The sequence below is a fragment of the Bidens hawaiensis genome, unplaced genomic scaffold (assembly GCF_021521415.1).
Source record: "Bidens hawaiensis isolate Kalapana, Puna unplaced genomic scaffold, B.hawaiensis_p1.1 tig00025555_1, whole genome shotgun sequence".
Classification (NCBI taxonomy): domain Eukaryota; kingdom Viridiplantae; phylum Streptophyta; class Magnoliopsida; order Asterales; family Asteraceae; genus Bidens; species Bidens hawaiensis.
The window spans coordinates 95,007-113,021 of NW_027494078.1; the positions used below are offsets into that span (position 1 = coordinate 95,007).

At 35.2% G+C, this 18,015-nt stretch overlaps 3 protein-coding genes across 3 annotated transcripts; 2 read left to right on the forward strand and 1 right to left on the reverse strand.

Moving 5' to 3' along the window:
* Positions 1–178: 178 nt before the first annotated feature.
* Positions 179–5,968, forward strand: LOC143571721 (DNA topoisomerase 6 subunit B-like). Its single transcript, XM_077057068.1, has 19 exons — positions 179–339; positions 436–488; positions 599–696; positions 786–891; positions 1,046–1,183; positions 1,318–1,369; positions 1,451–1,515; positions 1,771–1,877; positions 1,981–2,083; positions 2,200–2,285; positions 2,384–2,580; positions 3,384–3,499; positions 3,646–3,731; positions 4,159–4,231; positions 4,744–4,835; positions 4,933–5,071; positions 5,164–5,258; positions 5,335–5,515; positions 5,585–5,968. The coding sequence occupies exons 1-19, from the start codon at positions 228–230 to the stop codon at positions 5,729–5,731; spliced, it is 2,046 nt and encodes a 681-aa protein (XP_076913183.1). The 5' UTR covers positions 179–227; the 3' UTR covers positions 5,732–5,968.
* A 5,519-nt stretch (positions 5,969–11,487) lies between these two features.
* LOC143571724 (uncharacterized) lies at positions 11,488–11,958 on the reverse strand. Its single transcript, XM_077057072.1, has one exon. It carries the CDS (start codon positions 11,956–11,958, stop codon positions 11,488–11,490), a length of 471 nt encoding a protein of 156 aa, XP_076913187.1.
* Positions 11,959–14,164: 2,206 nt separating this feature from the next.
* On the forward strand, positions 14,165–14,602 carry LOC143571725 (small ribosomal subunit protein uS10m-like). Its single transcript, XM_077057073.1, has one exon. It carries the CDS (start codon positions 14,165–14,167, stop codon positions 14,600–14,602), a length of 438 nt encoding a protein of 145 aa, XP_076913188.1.
* The last annotated feature ends 3,413 nt before the right edge of the window (positions 14,603–18,015 follow it).

Consider the following 18,015-nt stretch of genomic DNA (forward strand, 5'->3'; position numbering starts at 1 on the left):
TGTCGATTTTAATTGTGTTCGTGAACACATTAAACACATTATTTCCTTAACAAACACGACAATACCTTGTTTGTATTCGTTCGGCTCGTTCAGAGCCGCGACCATTATTGAAATTCATTCAGTCAGCGCACAGAATCCCACTGAATCCCCTCACAGTCTCACACTGACGAAACCACTTCCCGCCTCAACAAACCCCTAATTTTGACTTTGACCGGAAAATATCTCCGATGGACGCCGGAGACAGCAGCGAAGAAAGTCCGATACAAAATAATAAAAAAAGCAAATCCAAATCCAAATCCAAAACTACAAGCAAACCTAAAGCAAGTGCTCTTAAACAGAGTCAGTATCTCTCTCTTATATCTCTTATTATTAGTTCATCATGTATATCACGATATCCATTTTACTGTTAATTAAGTTCTAGGTTAATTATTTCAGAATCTCCGGCTGAATTCTTTGCGGAGAACAAAAATATAGCTGGATTCGATAATGTGAGTTTCATAGCTTCATTAGGTTTAATTCAACTGATTTTTGTGTAATATTATTATTATGGAAATTGAGTTAGGAATTTGTGTTTGTGTTTGTTTTGAATGAATGTTAGCCTGGGAAGTCACTATACACTACTGTTAGAGAACTGGTTGAGAATGCACTTGATTCTGCGGAGTCGATTGCTGAGCTTCCGTTTGTCGAAGTAACTATGTAAGTGGCTAGGGTTTTGTAATCAGTAATGCATAGGTACATGATCATGGTTTTTATATTTTATAATTTGTATTGTTTTGGTATGACAGTGAGGAGATTAATAAAAGCAAGTTTAATTCCATGATTGGTCTTATTGACCGTGAGCGAATTGACGAGGCGCTGTATGGTGATTTTGAGACTGACAAGGCTCGTGAGGTTTGTACTTTTGTAGTTTAAGTTTTCATTAATAAATAGGTTTTTGAGTTGAAAAGTTTTATAAATTCAAAATCATAAGCTGCATCAACCTCATTTCATTTAACAATTACACTTATGCTGTACTGTCTTTCTGTGTTTTATGTGCTACTTTTAGAAACGGCTTGCCAAAGAAGCTCGTTTTCAAGAAATTCAGGCAAAAAATGTGGCCCTTGGGAAGAAAGTAAAAGAACCGGCTGCTGCAAAGGCCATTAAGGGTCGAGGTGAGGCCTCATTTTACAGGGTGACTTGTAAGGTCTGACTTATCTCTGCTCTGAATCTTTTATTACTTTATTTTTTTAGATTTGTGATACATTCGTTTTTTAGGCTTATAATTTTTTGCTCGGTTCAGCTTTTTGATGATGACCAATGGTTTGAAATGTTTTGTAGGATAATGGACGAGGAATGCCCCATGATGATATCCCAAATATGTTCGGACGAGGTTTGGTTATCTAATTTCATGCTGATTGACATATTAAATACATTGTGCTTATGCATGATACCCCTCAACATGATTATGCAGTTTTATCTGGGACTAAGTATGGGCTGAAACAAACACGAGGAAAATTCGGACTTGGTGCAAAAATGGTCTGTACTACTTTCTATATAATCATATTTTTGATTTAATATAAGTGTGTGTGTGTGTGTGTGTTAATATAGGCATAGATTCCTTCTAGGCACTAGGCAGTAGATAACTCAGTTAGGATGTACAAAGATAGATCATCTCACACTATTCTAACTGTGTTCAGGGTATTTTTCTGCAGCATACATTCTGTTTCTGTTAATAAAGAAAATATTATTGTGACGCAATTAGTAACTGCGGATCATTGTTTGTTTTTTCAGGCATTAATTTGGTCAAAGATGAGTACTGGTCTACCTATTGAGATATCCTCGTCAATGAAGGGTCAAAATTACACCTCATTTTGCAGGCTGGATATAGATATTCATCGGTTTTGTTCTAGCCCATTAAATATTACTCATAAAAGACTAATCAGATCTTTTTAGTGCAAAAACTGGTGCTCTAACATTTTGTTCTTTCTATTTAATGATTAGAAACATTCCTCATGTTCATGTGCACGAGAAGAGAGAGGACAAAGAACAATGGCATGGAGCTGAAATCCAAGTTGTAATTGAGGGAAACTGGACAACATATCGTGTATGTATCAATTTGTGCTTCTATTCAAGTTATAATGTTATTATGATGATGTGTACGGTCTTCTATAGTTTGACATTATCTCTTAACTAACACCTTTTTCTTTTTCATGTTTACAGTCGAAGATATTGCATTATATGCGTCAAATGGCTGTTATTACTCCGTATGCCCAATTCATGTTTCGATTTGTATCTGACACTGCAGAGTACTACCCAGTCCCTTGCTATATCAATAAAAATACATGAAAAAGAAAATTTTACATTATTATGCGAATTAATTCTGTTTTTACTTTGCACTTTGAAGTAAAACTGTCAGCATAAGGTTTGCGAGAAGGACAGATGTAATGCCTGCAGTTCCTCTTGAAACAAAGTACCATCCATCGGCTGTGGATTTGCTTCTCATTAAACGTCTAATTGGTGAAACTACAAAGCAGAACCTTTTGCAGTTTCTTCAACATGAATTTGTTAACATTGGGAAGTCACATGCTGAAAGATTGATTGGTACAAAATTCTCTCTGCACTTCTATAATAATATGCAACTATGCAGTTAGGCAGCATAGAAGCTACGTGATATTCTGTTCATCTATAAACATGTTCACACTTCAGATATAATAATTTATGTTTATAAAAGAAAATTGCTATCTGACATAAAGATCTTAAATAGTTATTTGTAGGATTTCTTTTATCTCCATGCCATTTATATCACAGCTTTAACTTTAGCTTTGGTTTCTTCACAAAATGTCACACAAACTGCAGTTATAAGTATCTGGCTTAAATTCCCTAGTTAATTCTCCACATATCACTATAGCTCAAGCTGTATAACTGAAAAGCTACCCTTTCAATCAAGGATAGCCAATTAGCCATTAACCAAAGCTTTTATTAAATCAATAGATTGTCATAACATAAGAATCTGAGTTTGAGCTTAATCTCATAAATTAGGAGATCTAAGTGGCGGCCTATTCAACATTTATGCTTGATTATTATTAAGATCCTTCAATATTACCTGACTTTTAACTCAACTTGGTTCTAACTACTTCACTGGGACTTTTACATCTCAAGTAGCCGTATTGTACAAGCTAGTTGAATATAATTCTCATAAGGGCAGATGGTTCTCCAAATTGTTCATTGATCAAACTGGCTGTTTGGCTTTAATGCCAACTACATGATAATGACTTTCCTTTTGTTTATCTTGCTAGTTGCGTGACCTTGGCTTAATGTATGACTTGGATATTCTAATTTTGTGTTCTGGTTTTAGTTTTAGCTGATACTGATAACTCCAGTTTTTCACTTTTATCATATTGCAGGAGAAATGGGCCCTGATTTCACCCCCAAAACACTAGTCAAATCACTGACTCCACAGCAAATTGTTCGCATCCATCAATTGTTTCGTCAAGCCAAGTTTGATGATCCTAGTGGTGATGTAAGATGCTTTTTAATGTAGTTGTTTCCTTTGAAAATTAAGTTAATCAACAAAGAAAGCTATTGTTGCTGTACCATTATTTATATTCTGAATAAATTTGGTATTCAAGTAATTGAAAGTCCATAAATAACATTGCTCCTTTATAGTGCCTTAGTCCTGCAGGGGAGTACAACCTTCGCTTGGGTATTATAAAGGAACTTCACCCAGACATGGTTGCAACTTATACTGCAAGGTAATATGCATTCCTGATATTATTTTTAAAACGTTCAACCTCAGTTAGAAATTGACACATCATCGTACTCAGTATATCCCACCAATAGCAATGCTATGGTAGGGTCTGAGAAGGGTAAGATGTAGACAGCCTTACCTCTATCCCATAGGGATAGAGAGGCTGCTTCCGGTGAGACCCCCGGCTCGATAGTAGTTTTGAATCAAGCCTTGGACATAAGACACATAACACTCAATCATCGGGACACCGGCTGATTGGTGCATGTGCCCTTGTCTTTCGGCTATCAACGCCACCACATGATGCCTGATTAACCTTCCGCCACTTTTAACGTTATTTTCACGTGATTAGTAAAATAACGTCAAAATTAGTGCAATTTTTTGACACATGATTTAAAAAAGTTGACACATCTGGGATTAATATAAAATTGTAGTGCTCAAGTATTTGAAGGACATCCATTCATTGTGGAAGCTGGAGTCAGTCTGGGAGGGAAGGATGTTAAGCAAGTAAGTTTATATCTTTTTTGCCATGAGATCAGAGATCTCATTAGCCACTTTCAGTTGTAATATTATTTGTGCTAACCAAGTCACATTTCATTACCAATTGTAGCATTGAATGACCTGCCCAACTGGTAGCATTTCATTTCTTTTGCTGATTACATGATTTAAAAAAGTTGTTGATGTGACATCTTATTTGTTTACTCATTTTGGTATAACAAATATGTTACATGGCATCTGGTGTGACATGTTAATGATTTTTGAAATGTGATTTTACAAAATGAATTATTTTTCCAAACTTGTAATTTAAATTTAAGAAATGAATCATTTTTTTAAATTTCTGAAAATACTTTGTTTTTAAAAATAAATTTCAAATAAGCATTTTCTTGCATTTATATCATTTGATGTGGCAGCTGGCATGACATCAACCGAGTCACATCATCATGAAATTAATTAAAATGAAGATAATTGAGAATGGCAGTAACAATAGTTTCCTCTTTTACCCTTTTTTTCTTGTTTAGGGTTTAAATATCTTTCGGTTTGCAAATCGGATTCCGTTGCTGTTTGAGCAAGGTGCTGATGTTGTTACCAGAACTGCAATGAAGAGAATTAAGTAAGACTCTTGATAATATTAAAGTTTCTGCTTTAACATGGACGTGTTATTCTAACCACTTTATAACACAAACTATCTTGATTCTTTAATCTTCCAGTTGGAATATTTACAAAATCAATCAGACGCAAGACAAAATTGGCGTTTTTGTAAGCATTGTAAGCACAAAAATCCCGTTCAAAGGGACTGGAAAGGAGTATATTGGAGATGACATAAGTGAGATTGCTTCTGCTGTGAAGGTGCGCATCCTTCAATATTCGTTTTAACTTTAAATAAATGTAAAAGCTTTTTTCTTTTGTTAACATAACAAATAACAATCTGTGCTTTCCAGACTTCTATTAAACAGTGCTGCGCTCAACTAAAGTCAAAAATAGTGAAGAAAATTCAGGCGCGTGAGCAGCAAGAGAGGAAAAGAAATTTAAGCAAGTAAGCTCAACGCTTTTTATGTCACGCCACACTTAAATAAATAATAATAATTTAAATGCTTTCTTTGTTGATTTAGGTACATTGATGATGCTACGAATGCCATCTATGGAATACTGAAAGAGTCATCACAATTGCATGTGAAAAAAAAGAAACTCATGGACATCAAGGATGAAGATTCAGAAATACTTCAGAAGGTTTTAAATCGTTTAATAACCAAAGAAATGCTGAGTGAAAAACTCGCTCAACATGTTGAGCAGGTAAGCAATCTTTTATTTTACACGTGATTGGGTGAATTCTGTTTTATTTATGTTGTTTGTTGGTTACAGGTGGATTACGAGATGGCGATGGAGTATGCTACACAAAGTGGAGTGAGAGAAGAACCGAGAGAAAGCATATACCTACAACCACTGGAACCTCAAAAGAACTTCATAGACTTTCATTCTCCGGTCTTTGTTTTCAGGCTCATTCAGTAGGTGTTATGTGCCTTGATTTACGTCCATGCATGTCATGTTTATTATCTTGTATTTATATATTTGTATTACTTAGTGGAGTAGTGGTGATAGTTATTGAGCAGCGGGTCTAACTATTTAGTAGTTTTCATACTTTTCGATTGAAAAATCAAGTCTGGGTTCTATCTAAATTTCTTATATGGATCCTTTCTATTTTCTTTGGGCCATTTGATTAACGAATGCGGTTCGTAACAATAGGTAAATCATCATTTTAACTTATAAAACTACTATTTAATTATTGAGTTTTTGCTTTGTATCCTGAATTTGTTTTGTTATTACATATCTATAGATGTGCGCTTTTGTGTATATATATGTGTGTGTTTGGCATCAATTTGGGTGTCGTTTAACTGGTAATTTGTTAATTTGTGTTATGTTATATCCACAGAAAGTTATACTATTTAATTTGTTAATTAAAGGATCAATATATAAAAAGCTAGTTAAATGTAAAAGATCCACAGAAAGTTATACTAGTTGCGTGCCCGCGCGTTGCGGCGAGGTTGCACGCAAACATGACATTGGATGCGTGACCGGTGTTATTGTTTCTGTATGTGCGTGACTTAACAATGGTACGCGCGTAACACGACGATAGTATGCTCGTATTGCGGCATTGGAATCTTAACCGGTGTTAGTAAGCACGCCACACAACGATTGTCACGCTCAGTCAGGTGTTGGTGCGCACGTAACGCTACATTGAACTCGTCTTGACCCGCAACCCGTTCAGCTTGACAATGTTCTAACCGAAATTTGTTATGACTTGACCCATTTCAACCCAAACCCATCCCGACCCAAACCAAATTAACCTTTTTGTATCGACTCATTCCAGCCTTAACCTTTTAGACCCATGACCCGAACGACCGAAACCGCCCGATTCGTTTGCCAGTCTTTAATGGTAATCACGTAACACGTTAAGTTTTTAAAATGAAAAAACTATAGCAATACCATACTCAAATTAAAGAGAATAACATACTCGTTTTTACGGTATAATGTTTTTAAAAAAATATTAGCGTGTGAAAAAGTTATAAACGTTTAAACGTCGTCGGGGTAGTTGGTTTAAAATAAGGGGTATATATGTAACTATGATATAAATTAACAAAATGTGATTAAAGTTAATGGACCAAACATGTAATTATTTTTTAATAAATAAAAAATAAACCGTTAATGATTTTGGTTGTCAAAATACAAAATTGCCCCTAAAATGCCTTAATCTTGTGCATTATAGTTTGTATTAAAAGCAACAAGTTTGGTACCTCTTAAAAATTACCCATGCTTTATATATATAGTATAGATAGTACAGATATAGATAGATAATTTGTTTTTTCAACCCACAATTTTCTAAATTAAGTTTTTAAAAAAAGTATTTTTAGTTTTTTAAATTTATTAATAGGTTGTGAAATGTGAACCAAGTATATCCGTTGCTTATAAAGCACCTCCGTTCTACAAATAGCTTCTATTGTATTTTGCTTCTCCGTTGATCTTCATGTCCATATAAAAAAAGTTGATCTTCATGTCCTTTAAAATAAAAAAAGTTAACTCTTCAATCTTTATGGTTTAGTCTGGCAAATAAAATTTGGCTGGGCGTTTTTGTGCACCCAAAAGACTTAAAAAAAACCTCAACAAGATGCAAGGACGACTAATTGGGGAGTTAACAATTGTCAAAGGTGCTCAAAGAACACCATAGTATGGTGACCATACAATGACATGGTCTCTTCCTTTAAATGTAGCCTTCATGATATATGAGCATATTTCTGTTTGTACTTGAAATCAGAGAAAGAAAGAAGGAAAGATATTTTTTATTATTAAAACTTGAGAGAACATACAAAGTATTTATACAAAAAGTTACAGGCATCACAAACTAACTAATAACAAACTAACTACCAACACTTAACTAACCAACACCCCCCCTCAAGTTGGAGGTATAGAAAGCCCCAACTTGGTCAATAAAGAGTAATGTTGTGGCCCATTTAAACCCTTAGTAAAGATGTCTGCAAGTTGCAATTTTGTAGGAACATGAGAAAGGTTGATAAGACCTTCTTGTAGCTTTTCCCTAACAAAATGATAGTCTAACTTGATATGTTTAGTTCGTTCATGATAGACAGGATTTTTAGCAATGTGAATTGCAGCTTGGCTGTCACATTTTAGGGGAATTGGAACAACAGAAGGAATGGATAACTCATGAAGAAGTCGTGTAAGCGAAGCTAATTCAGCAGTAACACGCCTCATTGATCTATACTCAGCTTCAGCAGAGCTAAGTGAAACAGTCGGTTGTTTCTTTGATTTCCATGAAATTGGGCTGCCACCAAGAAGCACAAAAAAACCACTAATAGATCGGCGTGTATTCGGACACGAGGCCCAATCAGAGTCACAAAAAGCTTCAAGCTTTAAATTTGAAGAAGCATTGAAGAGAAGACCAAAAGAAATAGTGCCCTTGACATACCTAAGAGTATGCATGGCAGCCTCCCAATGTTGTATACGAGGGTCTTGCATGAACTGACTCAAAAACTGAACTGCGAAAGCCAAATCAGGTCGAGTGTGTGTCAAATAATTGAGCTTGCCAACAAGTCTGCGGAATTTTAAAGCATCAGAGTAGACTTCACCATCATCAGTTAAGAGCTTTAAGTTGGCTGGCAAAGGACACTGAGAAATATGTGCATCAGAATCATCAAACTCTTGAACCAAATCCTTAGCAAACTTTCTTTGTGACATGATTAAACCCGCAGTAGTTTTCAAAACCTCAATACCCAAAAAATAATTGACAAAACCCAAATCTTTAATCTTAAATGTAGAATCTAAGGAAGACTTGATAGCATTAAGTTCATCAGAATTATTACCAGTAAGCAAGATATCATCAACATAAATTGCTAGATGAACAATAGAAGATCCCATAGTTTTAATGAACAATGAATAATCATTAAGAGATCTAACATATCCTTTTGATTTGAGAAAATCTGAGAGTTTACCATACCATTGGCGAGAGGCCTGTTTGAGACCATAAAGGGATTTTTGAAGTTTTAAAACCTGACCAGATTTAGCTAACTGCATCCCAGAAGGAGGAAACATATAAATGTCTTCATCTAAATCCCCGTGTAAAAAGGCATTGTTTACATCAAGTTGATGTATTTCCCAGTTTAGTTTGGCAGCTGTAGCTAGCAAAGCACGGATAGTAGTCATCTTGACAACAGGTGAAAACGTTTCATTGTAATCTATCCCAGCTTTTTGAGTATCTCCCCGAACTACTAAACGAGCTTTATATCTCTCAATACTCCCATTGGCATTATACTTGACTTTATATACCCATTTACTTCTAATTAGTTTCTTACCCAAATGAAGATCAACAACGGACCAAGTGCGGTTAGCTTCTAATGCATCAAATTCCTTTTGCATAGCAGTTTACCAATGAGGATTAAGAGAAGCTTCAGAATAAGATTCAGGCTCTTTTGTGGAGTCTAAAGAGTTTAAAAAAGATTGATTATCTGAAGATAAACCATCAACAGAAAAACTATGAACTGCTGAACAAGCAGTGATAGTGTGAGAGCAAGGAATGCATTGGGCTGAAGTACAAACATAGTCATTAAGATAAGAAGGTGGCTTACAAGCACGAGAAGAACAACGAGTAGGTGGCTGAGGAATAGGAATAGATGGAGTAGATTGAGAAGGAATAAAAGGATCAGAAGAAGATGGAAAAGAAGGAGATGAATTAGAAGGAATATGAGCTGGAATAGGGTCAGAAAAATCGAAAAATGATGAAATAGCATCAAGAGTTGGAAAGATGGAAGCAGAAGACGAAGGAAGAGATGGGAATAGATGCTCAAAAACACCACATCTCTTGAAGAGAAAACAATATTTGTTTGCAAATTATAAAGTTTGTAAGCTTTCTTTCCAAAAGGATAGCCAATGAAAAGACAAGGATCTGCTCTTGATTGAAATTTGTCTCTGCCTTGTTTAAGAGTAGATGCATAACACAAACAACCAAAACTTTTCAAGTGATTGTAAGATGGTGATTTGCCAAAAAGACATTCATATGGAGTTTTGCCATTTAAAATGCTTGTTGGAAACAAATTGATGAGATATGTGGAAGTAAGAATACATTCTCCCCAAAACTTAAGAGGTAATTTGGATTGAAAAAACAAAGCTCTAGCTGTTTCTAACAAATGTTTATGTTTTCTTTCAACCACTCCATTTTGTTGAGGAGTACCAACACAACAAGTCTGATGGATAATGCCTTTATTTAACAAATATTCAGACTGTTTAAGACCAGAACCAAGCTCAAAAGCATTGTCAGTTCTAATGCATTTAACATGTGTATTGAACTGCACTTTGACCATTTCAATAAAATTTTGGAGAATAGGAAAAGCATTACTCTTGGTAGTAAGCAGATAGGTCCAAGTGACTCTAGTAAAATCATCTTCAATGGTTAGAAAATAATTGTAACCATTATATGTAGAAGTGTTATACGGGCCCCAAACATCAACATGAATCATATCAAAAGGCTTAATAGTTTTAATGAAACTTTGAGTGAATGGCAATCTGTGTTGTCTAGCTCTAGGACATATATCACAAGTTTCAATTTTATCAACATGAGTTGAAGGAAAAACACTTAAAGTTTTCAACTTGTAAAGAGGTAAATGTCCTAGTCTTGCATGCCAAGTATGGCCAGAAATAGTTGCAACATTACAAGTATTCATTACAACATTATTAGAAACAGAACGAAAAGCCAACTCAGATTGTTGCTTAAGCAAGTAAAGCCCATTCAGCAGCCTACCAAGAACCAGTGGCTTGCTCATGGAAGGGGCCTGCAAGATACAAGATTTGTTATTGAAGAAAACCAAACCATTTGTTTCATTACAAAGTTTAGGAATAGAAATCAAATTTCGCTTGAATTGAGGTACAAAGAGGACATTATATATTGGAAAATTTGGAGTAAGATAGACTATACCAACTTTGTTGGAAATGGCAAGATTTCCATTAGGAAGATTAATATAGAAAGGTTTGATGAGCATTTGAATATTAGTGAACAGATTTATATCATAACACATATGATCTGTTGCACCGGTATCAATGATCCAAGTATTGTGATCATTAATAGGAGAACTTAAAGAGGAATTACAAGATATTATACCTGCAAAATTTTTAGAACTGACAGTGGAATTTGCAGCAGATGCAGAGCCCATCTGAACAATGTTTAACAACTGCAAAAGACCTTGAAACTGCTCTTAAGTAAGACTAGAAGTATTCATCATTGCTTGATTATCTGTTTGATCACGCTGAATTATAGGTTCTTCAGAAGATGTAGTGGCTGCAAAACGTTTAGGCTTGGTAGCATTCGTATTAGTGAACTTAAACTCTTTTGGAAAACAAATCAGCCTATAACAAGTTTCTATAGTATGCCCATTCTTCTTGCAGTTGGTGCAAGATACTCCTTTCTTGGCATTATTTTTACCATTTTGTGAACCTTTAGACAAATTATAGGTATTCATTGCCATAGCATCTTGACTGAATTGAACATTTGCATGAATTTCCCTTTGCTTCTCATCCTGTGTAAGAAGAGAATAAGCTTGATTGATAGATGGCATAGGCTGCATCATCAAAATATTGCCTCTAACATTATCATATGCAGGGTTTAAGCCCATAAGAAACTGAATAAGCCTTTGATCCTCATCTTTCTTTGCCATAAGCTGAGCATTCCCACATGTACACATAGGAATTGAATTGAAAGAATTCAGTTAATCCCAAATACATTTTAGTTTGGTAAAATATGTGGCTATATCATTATTTCCTTGTGAAATATCACAGAGACTTTTCTGCAATTGATACATCTTGGCTCCATTAGGTTTACCATAACGATCATTAAGTTCTTGCCAGATTTGTTGAGCCGTTTGTGCATACAATACACTATCACTAATATCTTTTGATAAAGCATTCAATAAACAAGAAATTACCATGTCATTGCATCTTTGCCAGACTTGATGTTGAATCGGATCTGTAGGAATCTGAATTTCACCATTGATGAAACATAACTTGTTCTTAGCAGATAATGCAATAGAAATGGCTCTCTTCCATGCTCCAAAACCAGATCCGTCAAACAATTTTGAAACTAACAACATGCCAGGATGATCTGATGGATGAATGTACAAAGGATTGGATGAATCAATTTGATTATTAACAGGATGTCCTGTACTTGCAGAAGAAACCATGCTTTTAGGTCAAAATTAGGGAAAAACGAAAATTAGGTCAAAAACAAACTGAATTGAACGATTTGTAACAAAGAATTGAACTAATCGAGAAGAATTGATCAATTTAAACGAAAGAACGGAAAGGATTGAACATACGATTGAAGAAATTTGAGAAATCGATTGAGATTGACTGATTTTGAATGGAATTAATGAAACGGAAACGAGCAGATGACCGGAATCTGCTCTGATACCATGAAATCAGAGAAAGAAAGAAGAAGGAAAGATATTTCTTATTATTAAAACTTGAGAGAACATACAAAGTATTTATACAAAAAGTTACAGGCATCACAAACTAACTAATAACAAACTAACTACCAACACTTAACTAACCAACAGTACTATAAATTTGTTTCAAAAGGCTTGAGCTATAAATTTATAACCAGTTAATTTACACATTATGTTTTCTTCTTTAGTTATTTGTTATAATAATTTTAGTTTATTGAGACCGCCCGATTAACATGAATCAATAAAATGTGTTTTTTAATATGTAACATACAACATATCTGCGTGTATACTTGTAACCGTAGATTTACACAAAAATAAAATATAAATCATGATAAAATGTAGGGGTAAACTAGTTAAGCTGCTTGCGAGCTACTTGAGACAGACTCATAAAAGAGCTCGAATTGAGTTGAGCATAGGCCATGCTTAACATAAGCATGTTAAGTAAATGAGTCCAAGCATGGACTCAAGCTCTCTGTAAGTTAAACAAGTCGAGCTCGGACTTAGGTAGAGGTGCACAAAACCCGACCTGGAACCAGAAAAAAATACGGAACCGGTTTTTTATACCCGGGGCTTTACAGCCCGACCATACCTGGAGGGTACAGATATAGTATGCATTTCAGTACCAACAACCGTACCCGGAAATACCCAAAACCCGAAATTGGTTCCAACTCGGAACTGGGTTTATCGAATACCTGAGACCAGATATTTCAAATGCTCGATCTATACCCGAAATTATTCAAACAATACGACAAAAATACCCCCAAAAGTGCAGCCCCTTCAAAAACCTAATATATATCCAAAAAATAACCCGCATATAGGGTTTTTTTATACCCGGAAATAAGATATCCAAATACCCGGTTCTATACTTGCCCCGAACTCGATGCATATATGGTTTTTAGAGACAATACCCGGTTCCATACCTAGAACCGGCAGTTCCACACCTAGAACTGGGTATTGAAAAACTTGATATCCAGGCCCAGCCTTGACCCCATGCAAGGCTCGACCGGAGTCTAGGGCACATGCTCGGCGGAGGGCACAAAGATGGCAAGTGAAAACATGTTCAAACAAAAAAATTCTAGCAGAAATTGTGATTGTTGCACTAGTTTATGGTTGCTTTAGAAAGATAATGAAAAAGAAGAAGGAAGATTATGGGTGGCTGTGTAGTAAATATTTTAATATTTACTTTTTTACTTTTGAATAGGTGTTGTAGGGTTACAATTAAAATAGTTAAGAATGTCTAGTCCATTTGTTAAATTATTTAACTTCTAAATATTTAAACTTGAACATTAATATCTATGTTATAATATTAGCTCTAACTATAACAAACTTTTTGATGGTGTATCTTCTTAGATTACAAAGGTAGATATATATACAAAAAAATATTACTATAGAGGGGACATGTTCATATAATTGATATTAACAAATTTGTCATCCATCACATGGATGTCTTACCGACACTTTCATAATAATCTAAATTTTATGTGATGTTTTTTAGTTCTTTTCTTTAGTAATGAAAAATATATTTTTGTTACTTTTATCACAATTAATTATATGTCGTACGCCTTATTATTAATTCTTGTTATTGTTTGGGTTTATACAAAGACCCTAGTAAAAACTATTAAAAAGTCTAAATAAATGTAAAACAATAGAATAATCATCAATCTTTAAAAAAAGAGTTATATAAGACCTAGTTTTGATATTTGTCTCGGGCACTCGAATTCTCAAAGACAGCCCTCCGATATCCGCAGGTCGGCACGTGCTTGCAATCTCTAGGTTCTATTGTTTGTTTTAGCTACATTTTAAAAACAGCATTGTGACCGTGTTTATGAGGTTTAGGGACTTGTTCGTATTTTCCTTATAGTTCTGTAACTTGTACGCCGGAATCCATCCATCCATCCACACAAACACTCCCAAATTAGGTTTACCCATTTCCACCGCCACCATGACGTCACCTCTCAGAAACCTATTCCTCAAATCCGTTTCCGGCAACACTCTCCTCCGTCACGAAACACGTCGATCCAAATCCGACTACACGAAAATCCAAATAATGATAAAATCCTTCGATCCAAACAGCAAAAGTCTTCACCCTGAGCTTCCACCTACCACGCGTACAATCGGATTACCTTCACGACGATCCTTATTCACCGTGTTGAAGTCGCCTCACGTGCATAAGAAAGCACGAGAGCAGTTTCATATGAAGATTAATAAGCAGATGCTGGTGATGGAAGCCAAGAGGAATGAGCTGCGTAACAAGTTCTTTTGGCTCAAACGGCAGAGGATATTTGGATCTCAGTTTGAAGTGTTGTTTAGTTTCAAGACACGGTTGGAGAAAGATAAGCTGCAGAAGGTTCTGCAGAGTGGATTAGAGGGTGTTTGTTAAATGTTGAATTATTATTATTATTATTATTGAAAGTGGAATACTAATAATGTTGATTGTTTGTCGAATTGGGTGTTTTGATTTAGATAGTGTTAGTTGTTTTTGGATTTGGAGAAGTTTGTTATGTTTTGGATTTCGGCTTTCGTTTTTTTTAATGTATTCTCTCTGTTCTTTTAAGCGTAGTTGTCAACGCCTGTAGATTAACAAGGCGCGTAGCATAAGCATGCCGTTTTTAGGGGTTTTAAACATGTTTTTGGCTGGTTTAGGGTTAGTTTGAAGTGTTGGTTAGTAGTAAAACAAGATTGGAGAAAGATAAGCTTCAGAGTGGTTCGAATGGTGTTTGTTGAATTACTGCTTGAAGTGGAATAATGTTGATTGTTGAATTGGGTATTTTGATTTAGATGGTAACAGTTTTGATGTTTGTTGTTTTTGGATTTCGAGAAGTTTGCTATGTTTTGGATTTCAGCTTCCTTTTATTTTTTGTGCATTTTCTCTGTTCTTTTAACCGTAGTTGTCAAAGGTGCAATGCGCACTCAGGGCGTTGTGAGCCTTGGGTCTAGACAGCATAAGCATACCTTTTTTAGGGGTTTTAAACATGTTTTTGGCTTGTTTAGAGTTAGTTTAGGACTTTACGCTTGTTACTGGCCTTTTTTTTATGTTTCAGACCTGTTTGCCCAAAATTTGCAGAATTTTGTTGAAATTCTTAGGATTTGGCTGAAAGCTTGCCCAAAGGCCACTTAATTGCCTGGATGTCAGCGAGGCGTTGGGAAAGCGCCTCGCCTCACCTGAGGGTCTAGGTGCACGCCCAAGGGGCTTTTGACAACATTGCTTTTAACTATGCACTAACTTACTTGTGTGCATGTCTTGTATGATTGATTCATGTTATTGCAAAATTTTTTATCTATCGTGTTATAGCATATTGTTTTTGTCTACAGGAGTTTTGTTTTTTTGTTATCATACTGGGATTAGAATTATTTGAAGACCCTAGATGTATATGATGGTAGACTATTGGTGACCTAGATTCTTACCAACTATCTGATGGCAAAGGTTATACTATACCAGGTATTGTTCTTTTTCCATGTAATCAGTTTGCGTATGCATAGGTACTTATCAGATACACTGTACAATTTTTCTTTCAAGATTGCGTTTTTGTTGAAGCTATATAGCTATATTATATGCAGTAGGATTAGGATTTAGGGTGTAAATTTCTGCCCGTTTTCCTGTTAATGGGTTAACCGGGTTGAAGTTTATCCCAAATGAGCCAAATAGAAATAGAACATTTAGCTAAAAAGATAATGCTAACAGCCCCCTGAATCATTTATTTTAGAAAAATAGTTTTTAAAAATAGAAAATAATAGGTAAACTAGGGCTGTTTAAATAGCTTGCGTTAAAGGTCGCTCGAGTTTGACTTGGTTATAAACGAGGCGAACCCAGGCTAGTCCTGACTCTGCTTGAGCTTGCTCGACTGGCCCTATTAATTTATCTTCAATTTATTTTATATACACATATTTATGCTTGAAAAATATAAATATGAGTTTGATTTTCTTTTTTGTGTTCTAGTATATGCGAATTCTATAATTTCTAAAGATCTGTTTCCAGATGGTTTTAGTTTGAAATCTTAGAAGATAACAAGGTTTTAGTTTGAAAATTAGATGATTGTAGGGGGTTGTGCCTTTGTTCTTTTTCCACACATAGACTTGGGTCGCATCACATGGCAACCATGAAAATTGTTTGTGCAGATGAGTTCTCAAATGGTTAAACCATAACCATAAGTCCATTTAGATCTTGCAGATGTTTTATTGCATGTCTGCTTATGCATCAACCAAGTTTAATTTTTAAAATTAAGACTTGAAAGCAGGGGTCCTAGAGATAAATTCAAATGAAATGAGTAGCATTCAGTCATTTGTCTTTATTATTTTACTGTATTAATCCGTGTTTGCAAGTTTTAAATAACCAAGCCATGCATTACTCGTTCTTAACTCTTAAGTTCATCCAGAGTTTAAGAACAAAAATTTTCAACAATGTTGTCGTCCCACATTAGTGAGAAGCATTTATCTATAAAATCTAAGGTGCTCCTTAAGTAAATAAATTGTGACTTTCACATTTTGCCCTTTGGGTAAATTAAGTTACAAAGATTTTGATTAGATTATGTTTGCGTATTTGAGCCAAATTGTGTTGAGCGGTGTAAAACCAAGCCAAGCTCGAGCTTACAGTTTTTAGCTCAATTAGGCTTTCGAGTTTGAGCCGAGCTCGAGCTGACCGTAGCTCGGGCTCGACTTGGCTTGTGAACAGCTCTAAGGTAATTCCAACCTAATCTAACCGACTCTTTCATCCTAACTTGTTTTGACCCATATCCCAACCTCATATATTCTGGTCTAAAGTATTAAGCATCTTCATTCTCTTCGGTGTACCAAATAAAGGTGTGATTGTTTTGGGATACTAATAGTATGTCCCGAGCAAGCAGTGTTGAGCAAAAAAAATGCAGGTGTCGACTTCGTAACAGTCATGCCATACTGATCAAACATTATGCGTGGGAATCAAATTAGATATAGGCCATACACAAAGATGTGATTTACCTGCAAGGGGAGGGTTCAAATCTTGCAAGACTTATGTCTTGCGGTTTATAGGAGTATTTAAGAGTAGGTTAGCTTCCAAAGTTTACTTGAGTGTGAATCAGAATAGTTAATCAGACGTAGGGGTGAGCAAGATAAGGGTCGGACCCTTGAAACCCGGTTACCCGACTCTTAAAACCCTTAGTTAGACCCGAATAAATAATATGGGTAGGGTAAAGGGTATTTAAATTTCGCCTTAAAGGGTAAAAGGGTTTCAAGGGTCTGACCCTTTTTCAAACCCTTGACCCTTCTACTAGATAGATATACATCATATTCACGATTAATATAAAATTTATGAGAGGTTTGTATTTTCATATATGATTCATCAGAAATTTCCAACTACTATGAAAAATAAAAATAAAGGGTCATACTACTGAATGGAAACATATATATGAAAATCACTGAATTGTTCTCTACAAGTAATTTGTGAATGTGAATATTGCTTGCATCAGTTCAAATGATTGATAAACTTTCGAAGTTAAATTTTACTATGTTATTAAAAGAAAGTATAATTGTTCTATGATTCATATATTAAAGTCATTTATGAGATATGTAACTTGTAAATGCAGAAAAAGGAGATTTGATTACTGTCTTAAAGGGTAAAGGGTTGGGCCCTTGAAACCCTTATTTATACCCGACCCTTTTATTGGTTAGAGGGTACGGTCTCGGGTTCAAGTTTCTTCCTAAAAGGGTAAAGGGTCCGGGTAGGGTATTAGGTAAAAGGGTCGGGTCTTACCCTTTGAACAGTCCTAATCATACGTGTCAGATTTATGCTGTGAGAAGGTTTTGACGAGCTGGTCTTAA

Coding starts and splice junctions, on each gene's coding strand:
- LOC143571725 (XM_077057073.1), top strand. CDS start 14,165: ATGACGTCACCTCTCAGAAACCTATTCCTCAAATCCGTTTCCGGCAAC.
- LOC143571724 (XM_077057072.1), bottom strand. CDS start 11,958: ATGGTTTCTTCTGCAAGTACAGGACATCCTGTTAATAATCAAATTGAT.
- LOC143571721 (XM_077057068.1), top strand. CDS start 228: ATGGACGCCGGAGACAGCAGCGAAGAAAGTCCGATACAAAATAATAAA. Junction 892..1,045: donor AGACTGACAAGGCTCGTGAG/GTTTGTACTTTT, acceptor TGCTACTTTTAG/AAACGGCTTGCCAAAGAAGC. Junction 5,259..5,334: donor AGGAAAAGAAATTTAAGCAA/GTAAGCTCAACG, acceptor TTGTTGATTTAG/GTACATTGATGATGCTACGA.